The sequence below is a fragment of the Panthera onca genome, chromosome F2, assembly GCF_046562875.1.
Source record: "Panthera onca isolate mPanOnc1 chromosome F2, mPanOnc1 haplotype 2, whole genome shotgun sequence".
In the NCBI taxonomy this organism is placed as follows: domain Eukaryota; kingdom Metazoa; phylum Chordata; class Mammalia; order Carnivora; family Felidae; genus Panthera; species Panthera onca.
The window spans coordinates 20,339,512-20,352,950 of record NC_138356.1 but is presented as its reverse complement, the minus strand read 5'-3'; the positions used below and the strand labels follow the sequence as shown (position 1 = coordinate 20,352,950).

At 40.0% G+C, this 13,439-nt stretch overlaps 1 protein-coding gene across 5 annotated transcripts in view; it reads left to right on the top strand.

The window, feature by feature from the left end:
• Positions 1-13,439, top strand: part of SLCO5A1 (solute carrier organic anion transporter family member 5A1) — a 300,952-nt gene that overhangs the window by 214,060 nt on the left and 73,453 nt on the right. For all 5 annotated transcript variants that reach the window (XR_013553601.2, XR_013553600.2, XM_078441935.2 and 2 more), the window contains exon 4: positions 5,353-5,570. Coding sequence is in view for 3 of the 5 variants with exons in the window: in XM_078441935.2 (XP_078298061.1) it covers positions 5,353-5,570 (218 nt within the window). In the remaining 2 variants the exon portion in view is untranslated. The remainder of the gene's footprint in view (positions 1-5,352; positions 5,571-13,439) is intronic.

The window sequence follows — 13,439 nt, the reverse complement described above, 5'->3', positions numbered from 1 at the left end:
CCTATGCATTTCATCATAAGATAATCTCATAACTCTTAAGTACATGAGAATAATGCTTAACACTGTCTATTTTCAAAGCAGTTAAGAAATATCAATTAAGTTACATAACACTTCTCTTTTCATAAGTAATGCTCTTTGAAGATGGATGTGCTAAGATCTAGATGAACTTGGACTGGTAGAATTTTTAAATCATACAAAAGGAAGTTCCCTTGTCAGCATTAGGGGAATAACACAGGAGTTTTAAGTTCTTAACCAATAGTGAAATTTTTGGTCTCGACTACTGTTTTCTTTACAGTTCTGAAATAAATCAGAGTAAGGATTTTTTTTTTATTCTCAGAAAAGTGGATTATTAAAATATGTTTATGAACATTCAATGTATATTTTGTGTTCTATTTAGATGTCTGTGAAAAGAGCATGTCAATAAAGGGAACATCTAGAGGGAGGGGGAAAGATGAAGAGGACCAAATTGGGGGCAGGGAGAAGGAAAGAGATACGAGCTTCAGGCTCATAAGTACTTTATGCTGACTTTTAATTTTTCATTTCATTTCATTTCATTTCATTTCATTTCATTTCATTTCATTTCATTTCATTTTTTAATGTTTATTTTTGAGAGAGAGGAAGAGAGAGACAAAGAATGAGCAGGGGAGGAGCAGAGAGGGAGGGAGACACAGAATCTGAAGCAGGGTCCAGGCTCTGAGCTGTCAACACAGAGCCCAACACAGGCCTCGAACTCATGAACTACGGGATCATGACCTGAGCTGAAGTCAGACACTTAATTGACTGAGCCACCCATGTGCCCCATATACTGACTTTTTAAAGTTTTCTAGTAGACATCACTCCAATTGGTAGCAAAGTAGAGTGATTAAGAGCGCAGACTCTGAAGCCATATTCTCCTGGGTTTAAATCTTAGTCTGCTACCTAATAGCTGTGTGACCTTGGAGGAAGTTACTTAACTTCTCTGTGCCTCAGTTGTTGGTTTAATTTTTAAATTTTTATTTATTAAAAATTTTTAGGGGCGCCTGGGTGGCTCAGTCGGTTGAGCGTCCGACTTCAGCTCAGGTCACGATCTCACGGACCGTGAGTTCGAGCCCCGCGTCGGGCTCTGGGCTGATGGCTCAGAGCCTGGAGCCTGCTTCCAGTTCTGTGTCTCCCTCTCTCTCTGCCCCTCCCCCGTTCATGCTCTGTCTCTCTCTGTCTCAAAAATAAATAAACATTAAAAAAAATTTAAAAAAAATTTTTTTTTAAATGTTTTATTTATTTTTGAGAGAGAGAGCACAAGCAGGGGAAGGGCAGAGAGAGAGGGGGACAGAGGATCGCAAGCAGGCTCTGCGCTGACAGCAGCGAGCCTGATGCAGGGCTCAGACTCACGAACCACAAGATCAAGACCTGAGCTGAGGTTGGACACTCAATGGACTGAGTCACCCAGGTGCCCCTCAGTTGTTGGTTTTAAAAAACTCCATAAAATAGAAGTAATTGCAGTAGCTACTTCATAGGGTTGTTATGGGGAATAAAAGGGTATGTATCTGTGCAGCTTTAAATAATTCTTGCTATGGGTGCCTGGGTGGCTCAATTGGTTAAGCGTCTGACTTTGGCTCAGGTCATGATCTTGCGTTCCGGGGGTCAGGCCCCATGACCAGCTCTGTGCTAACAATGAGGAGCCTGGAGCCTGCTTCAGATTCCGTGTCTCCCTGTCTCTCTGCTTCTTCTCCGCTCTCAATCTGTCTCTCAAAAATAAATAAACATTAAAAATTTTTTTTAAAAGAGAGAAAAAAGAATAGTTCTTGTTACATGGTTTGTATTAGCTATTTTTCAGTTCTTTGAATTTAATAAATGTTCAGGAACTTTTATTTATTTTATTACAAAATTTTTAAAGAATGTTTTTATTTAGTTTTGAGAGAGAGGGAGAGAGAGAGCATGAGCAGGGGAGGGGAAGAGAGAGAGTGGGTGGGAGACACAGAATCTGAAGCAGACCCTAGGCTCTGAGCTGTCAGCACAAAGCCTGACAGAGGGTCCCAATTCATGATCCGCGAGATCACGACCCAAGCCAAAGTCGGACGCTTACCTGGGTGAGCCACCCAAGAGCCCCTATTTATTTTAATGGTCCAATATTAGTTGTATACATGATAAAAGTTGTCAATATAGAACTGTATAACAAAGATCTCTTCAAAAATTGAATTTTATTTATCAAGTAGCTTAGTTTATAATAGACTTTTACCTTGACCAGAAGCGAGGTATTTGATACAATGTTATTTAATCCAATGCCTAGTAGTAATGATGGATTTTTCAATAACTATATACTGAGAGAGTGAAGGAAGGCATGAATAATGCTAATGTTTATGGGGTGATGACTGTGTGTCAAGCATTGTACTAAGTGCTTCACAGACATTTTTGTTTAAGCCTCATATTTAGGCCTACATACACAACAACCATATGTAGTCACTAATGCCCACTTTACAGATGAGGAAATTGACGCACAGTGATTTGAATAACTTGCCCAAAGCCTTGGAGGCAGTGAGAGCTGGGATAAGAAACAGTCCAAGGCGAAGCTCTTAGTCAATATACTTAACTGGCTCCACTTTGTGAGTCGTCTCTGAGTAATGCTTCATGAAAGAGACTTAGGGACTCTGGTTTCTCAGTTTTAGCTCTTACTGATGGTCTTTTGCTAACATATAGCACATACTTTCTGTCTTCCTCAGCTTTTCTTGGGGTCTTCTTTGGCTCTGTGATTAGATCATGCATTTTGTCGATGCTACTGAAGACCATTGAAGAATATGGGCCAGCTTGCTCTGCTTTGAAAAGACCCCAAACTTTTATACTATTTTTATATTATTTTTGTTTATTTGCTATAATTTTTCCCTTCCTTCTGTTATTTACTCTTATTCTGGACTACTATAAGTATATATTTTTTTAAATGTTTATTTATTTATTTGAGAGAGAGAGAGCACAAGCAGGGGAGGGGCAGAGGGAAAAAGAGAGAGAGAATCCCAAGCAGGCTCTGTGCTGTCAGTGCAGAGCCTAACGCAGCACAGTCTCACAAACCATGAGACTATGACCTGAGCTGAAATCCAGAGTTGGATGCTTAACTGGCTGTGGCCACCCAGGTGCCCCAACTATAAGTCTATCTTAAATGTTTACATATAATTTTCATTTGATATCTCTGCGTGGAGGTGGGTAGTGTTGCTGAATACAGATCTACATAACAAAAACAAAACTAGCTACTTTGAATTGATTGCTGATTTGGGGGCAGGCATTTTTTTAGGTCCACCGTATGCATTGTCTTATTAATTCTGATGACGTCAAAAAGCAGTTAGTAGTATTCTTCTTTCAGATGAGAAAGCTGGTTTGGAAAAGTGAAATAATTTCCCCAGGATCTTAGAGCTAGTAAGTGGTAAAGACAAGACAAAACCCATGTTTGTCTGAAGCCACAGCTCTAGAACTGTCCCTTATATTGCGCTATCTGTCCTGTTCTGGTCTAGGGAACTGAGGAAGTTCAAGGGCCTTGAATGTAGTGTGTGCAGAAAGGTGGTAGATAAGGAGGGACAGATCAGCAAAGGCCCCATAAGCAGTGAGTTACTACCGGGCCAGGCAGGATCGTAGCCATGTTCTCTGTAGACAGATGACTTTATTTTTTAAAACCTATCTCATTCAATGTTATTTATTCAGGATTTTCAGTACCTAATCTGTGTCAGGCACTGGGTTCTTGATTGTACACTGAATAATTGAAATTGCTAGAAGTCTGCTCTGAGCAATCTTCTCAAAATAAAGCCTTTTCTTCTGATTGTTTATAAATCTTCATTTGATATAACTTTAAGTATCTTTGAAAATAGCACACTGGATTATTAATGACTGGTTTATGGAATTATTTGGAATTATTCTGTCAGCAAAAGTGTGACCTTTTTAGCAGCTGATAACAGTACTTTAATAGAAACGCTGTTTTTGAATGAATTTTTACTTTTCTATTGATCTGTATTCTTTTTTTAATATATATATATTTAATGTTTATTTATTTATTTTGAGAGAGAGGGAGCACAAGCAGGGGAGGGGCAGAGAGAGAGGGAGAGGGAGAATCTCAAGCAGGTTCTGCCCTGTCAGTGCAGAGCTCAGCGTGGGGTTTGATCTCACAAACCATGAGATCATGCCCTGAGCCAAAATCAAGAATCAGATGCATAACCGACTGAGCCACTCAGATGCCCCGATCTACATTCTTAATGGATGATTAATATTCTTAATGGATGATGATTAATGTTGATTTCAACACCGATGCTTAGAATGCTGCTTGCATCCAGGTTGCAACTATAGGAATGTGCTGATACAGAAGTCAGAGTCTGAGCATTAAGAACCTGAAAGCTTTAAGGACAGAGATTAGAGGCAAGGAGTCAGTATGTAAGAAAGTGGCAACCCTGTTAGGTAGGATCAGAAGCCTCTACTTGCTTTGCTAAGAAAGGGTTGACAGGGGACTGAGAGATTGTGCCTGAGGAATTACGCAAGCAGGAAGCCCAAGGCCTTAACTAGAATTTGAGTTCTACTCTCTACATTTGCTTTCTGCTCTCTGCAGCATGGCAACCTCAGATGAGTTCAATGACAGACTCTCAATTCTACATAGCTCAAGGTCTGCTTCTCCAAGGTCTGCTTCTCCTGTGTCTGTTTCTAACACACATTTCCTTTATCTGAATGGTTATAGCATTCATAGTCTATACCACATGATCTAACACTTAATTGTATACATTCGTGCATTCCTTGGAGATTGTTTCTTATATTTTTAGCTCCTTTACAACTAGGTAAGTTCTTGAAGGCAGTGATCAAACATAAGTGTCTTCGGTGGCCCTCATGATTAACTATTGTAAGGGCCAGCTAAGAGGCTCAATATATTCTGAAATTCTTGCAGAAAAATATTTGAATGCCATTAGCAATTTAAAATACATTTCACATGAGGTAAGGATGGTTTTCTGTAAGAAAAATGTGTCTATTTTGGTCCACAAAGTATGCTGAGAGAGTCTGTGTTATTTTCTTATTATACTTATGAGTTATTGATTTATTTTTTATTTCTTGATTTATGGTAAAATGCACATTATAGCAGAACTAACAAATATTTGAATAAAATTCTAGTCAGGTTGCTAATTATAATGTTCATTATCATACTAGTATAATTATTGGGTAGATTTCTCATTTATAACATAGAAAGGGAGGACTCCTGTGCTTTCTTAGTTTGTCCAACTTCCTATTGCTTTACAGTTGTTGAAGGTAAAAAATTTTCCCTGGAGAATTTTATTACCATGAACTTCTACTTTGCTAATTTGTTCTCACTCATAATACAAAGGCCATAAATGCTATTCACATTTCCCAATTTTTTAGGTGGAGTGGATTCCTCCTTTGTGCCATTGCAATGTTTCTTGTGATATTCCCAATGTTTACTTTTCCAAAAAAGCTTCCTCCTCGACACAAGAAAAAGAAAAAGAAAAAATTTTCTGCTGATGTTGTTAGTGATGATGACGTTATGAAGGAGAAATCAAACAATAGTGAACAAGTGGACAAAAAAGTTTCTTCTATGGGATTTGGAAAGAATGTCAGAGGTAAAGTATATCTTTTGAGAAAATATGTGTGCCGTTATTTTATCTTATTTTTATCTGTGTGTGTTTATTTATTTATTTATTCATTCATTTATTTATTTAGTGCATGGTATTTTAGATCAGTGCTACTCAAACTGTGGTCCAAGGCCAGTGCTACCGACCAACTGCTACTGGCTTGTGCTAAGTACTGAAAGTTTGAGTAAGTGCTGAGAAACGTTTAAAGATATTTGACAATAACTTTATGCCTGTTGAATCTAATAAAGATAATAAACTTAGTTTGCATTTTGTATGGTAAACATTTTATTTTCTTATAGTTCCTCTTTAATATATTTTGCAAAAGTATCAGTATATGACAGCCTGGAAACATCAATTCAAAAATAGTTCTTCATCACAGATTGTTTGAGAAGCACTGATATAGACCCTAAAGATACAGATATTTATGTATGTCATTTACTGTGAGTAGAGATGTCTGATTTTTAAAATACTGCATTGTATGATGAATGGTTTTTTTCCAGAGGAACGGTGGGTTTGGTGATGTATGGCCTGATCCTTACCTAAAAGTAAAATCTAATACTGGGTAGCAATCTCATTTAACAGTGGCTCTGTCAGATGCTTGTAAGTGGCTATAGAATGGGCCTCTAAACATCAGTGTAAAAACATCCAGAAAGTTTCAGAGATGTGTATGGGTCTATTTTTTCATTTTTATTTGTCTTAAAATTAAAGACTAGATTAGGCAATCTCAAACCCAAACAAATTAATTTTAACCAGGCAATATTTGTTCAGTGTTCAGTCTATCTGTTGAGTGACAGTAAGTCCCTTTAAGTCAAGAAAACTATAATACCACATTCCCATTGATTTCAGCCTTTTAATCCCTGAGTTGATTTTTTTTTTCTTCTTGAAATTATGAAGCATAGGATTTACCAAGTGCTTACATCAGTCAAGATTGTTTTAGGTAAAATTTACCTAGGCACATTATCCTCTCACTTTGATTATATACACACTAAAGTCAAAGAGGAACTTTTTAGGCCTAGAAGGAAGTTACTAATGTATTACGGAATAGTCCCTGCAGTCAAAGAAAAATAATAGTTAGATCGGACTTTTTTTAAGACCATATTTTTGCAAAACAAGTGAAGTCACATTTCTTTGAAAATGGTCCTTCCCAGTTAAGTTTTAGACCTGCCTCCTCTACTCCCCTTCCCCCTGCAATTATTTTGTGACAGTGTGTACTTCTAGAACTGCAAAAATTACTCTCCTCTAATACCATCAAGGATTCTTTGGATGCTAGTGTGGCCTGAGCTCTTATCATGTGGGCCAACCCATCATTTTCATGGGTGTATTATGGATCCTGTTGGCTATTACCAAGGAGTAATTTTTTTTTATAACTTGATAGAGAGCAAGACTGATATTAAAGAATTTACAACACAAGAATAGACAGAGTCTTTTTAAAAAAATATTTATTTATTTGAGAGAGAGAGAGAGAGAGAGCATTTGAACAGGGGAATGGCAGAGAGAGGGATGGAGAGAATCCCAAGCAGGCTCCATGCTGTCAGCACTAAGCCCCCAGGGCTTGATCTTACAAAACTGTGAGATCATGACATGAGCCAAAATCGAGTTGGACACTTGATTGACTGAGCCACCCAGGTGCCCCAACTTAGAGTCTTAATTTATAAAGAATATAAAGTAGAGTCAAAGGGAAAATAAAGACATAGGTAAGCTAAGATTGTATATTTTATAGCTTAGGGGTAGATGCTTAAATGTGAAATATATGCTGTCTTGGATAGTAGAGAAAAGGAAGAGAAGACTGATATCAAACACCAACAACAGATATGACTGGAGAGGGGGATGGCGTTCCTTTGGAGGATGCAGCGTAGACAATGATGTTCATGTCCCATCTCCCTCTGGGACCTTACCGTCTTTGTGGTGGAGGCCTATTGGCTGCTGGTACCTTCCTGAAGTTCTGCAGGTCTTTCTTGCCTGAGGATTTTCTTTGTGGGCTGGGAAACCTCTTGGCTCCTACTTGAGTCTGGTATCAAGTGCCAGGGAATTAACACTCTCCCACTCTCCACACAGCAGCCTCCCCCCCCCCCCCACCAATGTTTATTTATGTTTGAGAGGGTGGGGGAGGGGCAGAGAGAGGGGACAGAGGATCTGAAGCAGGCTCCGCACTGACAGCAGAGAGCATGATGTCGGGCTTCAACTCACGAATCACAAGATCATGACCAGAGTCCACGTCGGGCACTTAACTGGCTAAGCCACCCAGGTCTCCCCCTCCCCATGGCAGTCTTAACCACTGGCTGATGAACACCCCAGCTTCCCTACTTGATGGGTGAGACAGTTCTGAGGTATATTTCTACATCCCTTGTAGGGGACTCTTGTGTCCTGGGCACTCCTGAACAGCTTTTTCTGAACCTCCCCAATAAACTGCTTGGACTTGAATCTTTGACTCAGGGCCTACTTCCGTGGGAAAGGGCACTTAGGCATGTGGGTTCAAAAGTGGAAAAAGTGGTTATGGAATTCTAAGATTATTTTTCAAAACTGAATCTATATACTATTTTATTGTGGTCATCTTGTACTGCTAGGGATTTTTCCTCTCTGTCTTCTCTATGCTCAATATGATAGATGAGGATATTTTCTTTTAAAGAAAAAAAGTAAGAGGAGTCTTAGCAGTGATGGGTAGTTGGTTTATAAAATCTGTTTCCTTTCTGATTTTCTGTCAGTGTTTCTGATACATTCCCAGCTTTTTCATCCTATGCCTTCATTGTGATGACTGATCTCGCTTCTGCAGCTAAACCTCCTGATTGGGATACAGAGCTGGTTCATTTTTACTTTCACTTGTGCTGGGTTCTCTAATTGTATCTGGACTGGGACTTCAGGAAGCACTTTGTCCTTTTAGAAAGGAATTCTGTTTTAATGGGAGTATGCAGTGCAAATATTTTGCTAAAAATGGTTCACATGATGTTAATCATGTAGGAATCATGTTTAATAGAATATTTATGATTAATTCCTATTTATCTTGTACTTAGTGATTTTCTCCAGAATATGTAATACCTATCACCTATAGGAAATGACAGTCTAATATTTAATCTGCTTTTCAAAAGGACAAATTACATCTCTGGGAGTCATTCCACTGTAGACACAGTTTGTGTTACGAAAGGGAGATCCCTCATTGAGGCCTTGAATTAAAGAATGGTTGCTAAGATTTCATTTTGAGTTAAGTCTGAGTGTGATTCTCAGATTCTTTTTTCCCTTGTCCAGCTTTCTGCAGGAGGGCTCCTTCAGGTCTTTAAAAAAAATTTTTTTTTTTAATGTTTATTTATTTTTGAGAGAGAGAGACAGAATGTGAACAGGTGAGGGGCAGAGAGAGAGAGGGAGACACAGAATCCGAAGCAGGCTTCAGGCTGGTCTGGATGCAGGTCTGGAACCCATGAACTGTGAGATCATGACCTGAGCGAGGTTGGGCACTTAACCAACTGAGCCACCCAGGTGCTCCATCCTTTAGGTCTTATTTCATATTTGTTTTTTTTTTTTAAATTTTATTTATTTATTTTGAGAGAGAGAGACAGAGAGAGCGAGCAGGGGAGGGGCAGAGAGAGAAGGAGAGGGAGAATCTCAGGCAGGCTCGACAATGTCAGCTTGGAGCTCTATGCGGGGCTCAAACTCACAAACCATGAGTTGAGCTGAAACCAAGAGTTGGATGCTTAACCAACTGAGCCACCCAGATGCCCCCAAAGTTTAAAATTTTATTTGAGAGAGAGAGAGAGAGAGAGAGCGAGAGAGAGAGCACGAGCGGGGGAGAGGAGCAGAGGGGGAGAAAGAGAGAGAGAGAGAGACAGAGAGACAGAGAGACTTTTAAGCTGTTCCATGTTCAGTGCAGAGCCGGATCTCACAACTCTGAGATCATGACCTGAGCCCAAATCAAGAGTCAGACACTCAACTGACTGAGCCACCCAGGTGCCCCTTTACTTAATATTTGAAATTTGGATACCAGTGTTTGCTTCTTCAAAGAGGAGGTGACAAGATACCCAAGTTAATAACTTATACTTCCTTAAAAAAAATGATTTGAACCATACAAATCCACTCTCTGCCTCCACATTTTAATGATAGACATTGGGGAAATCTGACTCAGTGTTTCTAGATTCTTGTTATAAATTATGCAGGAATAAGACTGTTTTAAAACACCACAAAGGAGAAAGTAGAATTTTTAGTGTGTCTGCATCACCTTTCCATAAAGAGATTAACATTGATTGCATCAAAATCTTACCAATAAAAATAAACACTTAAAATTCTTAACTAGATCAATTTTCCTGAGGTTTGAGGTCCAGCATTTTGGTGTCTTCCAAATTTAGCTGGATATCTTCCTAAATAGAAAACTTTTGGTTACAGTTAATCATAAGAAAAAATTTTTTACTTTTGTGTCCACTTTTAATCTTTTAACTGCTTAGCATTATTAATTAGCATAAAATATAACAGATTCTTCTCTTCCAGACTTTTGTCTGTGGTAGATTGCAATATGTTTATAATCCTAACTAAATAAAATAGTTATTCTGAAATGATGAACTGATTTAAAACAGCTACTGGAGGTTATGGGATTTTGATCACTGAAGGATTGTGTTGGCATCACTTAATTCAATGACTAGTCACTCTGTCGAAGTGCTGTATGCCATGCTGCGGCGGAGATAAAGAGGAGTGAGCCATGGTTTGCCCTTAGGGCGCTTGTAGTCCATGGAGGGAGACAGGATGAGTACAGATGGAAAGACCAGAAAGGAGGACTGACACGATGGTGTGAACTTCAATGGCAGGCAAGGGAACATCTGTTTGAGGGGTCAGGAATGGTTTCATGGAGGAGGTGGGATTGGTGGAGAACCCCGGCAGGCTGGGAGGGTTTCGGTAGGTGGAGGTTGGATGGTTCCAGTCAGAGACAGCAAAGGCAAGGTCAGACTGTGTAGATGTGTTTGAGAATGCGGAGCAAGTGTACTGTGGTTGGTTGTACGTGGAGATACCTGCGAGATGAGGCTGGGCAGGGAAGGCATGGCCACATTGTGTTGTAGAGAGCTTGAGTTCTATTAACTTAAAAAAAATTTTTTTTTAAATGTTTATTTATTTTTGAGAAAGGGAGACACCGAGTGCGAGTGGGGGAGAGTCAGAGAGAGAGGGAGACACAGAATCCAAAGTGGGCTCCAGGCTCTGAGCTGTCTGCACAGAGCCTGATGTGGGGCTTGAACCCGTGAACGGTGAGATCAGAACTGAGCTGAAGTTGGATGCTTAACCGGCTGAGCCACTCAAGTGCCCCAAGTTTTAGTAACTTTTAATGGAATCTGTCCCTAGGGGGCAGTGGGGAGGTTTGAGCAGACATTTGACGGCACTCCATTTGGTAGATTAGGGAGGGAAAGGGGTAGAATGGGAGGAGGGGCCCAGGTGGAAAGCTATGGCAGAGTCCCAGGGAAAGGCGATGATAGTTTTGAGTAGCAAACAAGGAAAGGACAGTAGCCTGCCAAACTAGTCCCCCTACTTCTATCCCTGTTCCCTCTTGGTTGCTTTCAACTCTGCAGCCAGAAGGATGCCTCTCCTCTGCCAGCTTCTGTGGTCTCCTATCTCACTCGCAGAAAAGTCTCCTCCCTCTATGACCTACCAGGGTTAGTATCTGGTCCCTGCTTATCTGTTTAACCCCATCTCCCTCCTACAGGCCCATTTGTTTATTCCACTTCAGCCACATTGGGCTCCTCACTGGTCCTCAAACTTGCCGGGCATATTCTCACCTCACGGCCTTTGCATTTGACATTCTTGTACTGGGTATGCTCTTCCCCAGAAGTCCTCACTTCCTGCAGGATATTACTCAAAGTGTCCCTTCTCAGTGAGACCTTGCTTGGTCACCCTTTTTACAAATCTCCACCTTCCTCTCCAAAGCTTCTTATCTCCTGCCCTCCTCTATTTTTCTCCTTAGTACTCATCACTATTTAACATATTATATATTTTACTTATTTATCTATCTTATTTGTTGTCTCCACAGTGAGAAAGTAGGCCCCACGAAGGCAAGGATATTTTGTCCTCCAGGTACCTTGATGAATTTATACCACTTAGTAGATAGTCAATATTTGATGACTGAATTATTGAGTGATGAGAAGGGAAAGAGAGGTTGTGTCTATAGGATGTGGTAACTGATATGAGGATAATGGGGATGAAGGGGTCAAAGCTGGTTTCAGGATTTCAACCTCAGATATGGGGAGAGGAGCTGGCTGAGAGGAGCAGAGGAATAAATCCCAAATCTGAGTTGCCCAAGAACATCGAGAACTATTGCATGCGGCCCTTTGCTACATGTTTTAAAACTAGTATAGTATGGAATATGTTGGGGTCAATCCTTGACTCAGCAAAGAGGGATCACCAAAGCCTGGTCTATGCTATGTTAGCCCTCTTGCATCCTGCCTTTGTTCCTTTGCTGAATTACAGGTTAGTTTTATGTTTGGAGCTTTTATTGAAAGCTGTTGCTTTTGTTTTTTGTTTTGTTTTGTTTTGTTTTGAAAGCCATTGCTTTTGAATTCCCCATATTTGCCATAGGTGCATTGCCTGCTGCCCTTTATATAAAACCCTGTGTAGTGAAAACAGTGGTTCTCAAACTTAGGCTCTCTAGGAAGCACCACAAGGGCTTATTAAAACCCAGAGGGCTGGGTCCTGGCTCAGAGCATTAGAGTCAGGAGGCCTGGGGTATGGCCTGAGAATTTGCATTTGTAACAGCTTCTCAGGTGATGCTGATGCTGGTAGTCCAGGGATCACACTGTGAGAATCACTAGTCTACAACAGAGTGAGGAAAAGCAATTAGATATTTTCTGCAAACGATGATTGTACAACTTTTTGTTTTGGTGGCCGGGAAGAAGAGTCAAATTTGAAGCCCAGCAAGGATCTTATAGACATATTTAATTCCTTTTTTTCTGGTTTTGATGTTCTGCTGTATTTATGTCTTCTCTATCTCTGGTTCCTTGTTTCATTTCTCTTTTGCGTTTATTTTGTTGTACATATGTCATCTTGTGGTAAGCCAGACCTTTAGAGTTGGAGCTTAGGAGGTAAATGGTAACAGGCCTAACAAAGAATTCCTGAAAAAGAAAGCACTTTCTTTACATTCAGTGCAAATTAACTGTGGGATTACTCATCAGAGTAGTATCTACTTAGAAAGTTATATATAAAAATACTCATTGATGCTGGATTTAAACAAGCACAACAGTACTGTGGCCAGTAACCACTAATGATGTATCTTGGGCCTTGACAGCTGCTGTTTCTGTCCACTGTTTGTACGTAAATGGCCGTGGAGCTTCACATGCTGGCCCAGAGGGGATTCTGATATGCAAAGTCACCTAGATCCTTCTACTCTTTTTTTTTTTTTTTTTTTGGCAAGCAGGGAATGCCATTTGCCAGAGTGTTTTGGAGGGGAAGGGAAAACTGCAATATTTTCAGGGAGACTTATGATTAGGGAACACAGTGGGGGTCATTAGTTTCAAAGAAGATGAGCAGGAAATAGGGACGCTTGGGTTCTATGTTGGCCGTGTTACACAGGAGAACAACTCCCTCCCAGCCCTGCTCTCTTTCTTGCTTGCTTGCTTGCTTTCTTGCTTTCCTGCTTTCTTGCTTTCTGTCTTTCGCAAATATCTTTATTGACCAATTACTATAGAATGAAGAACTAGGAGGTAGAAAGGAAAATAGACATAATACAATAGAAGTCTTTAAATGGAGGTATGTACATTCTAAGGAAAGTTGAAGGAGCAGGAGGAAGGAATTCCTAAGTCAGCTGCCTGAGTCAGGGAAGACTTGTTCTGGAAGAGGACATATTGTTGCATCCTTTTAAAATTGCAGTTTTTTGTTTGTTCAGTTGGTTTTTTTTAGAAT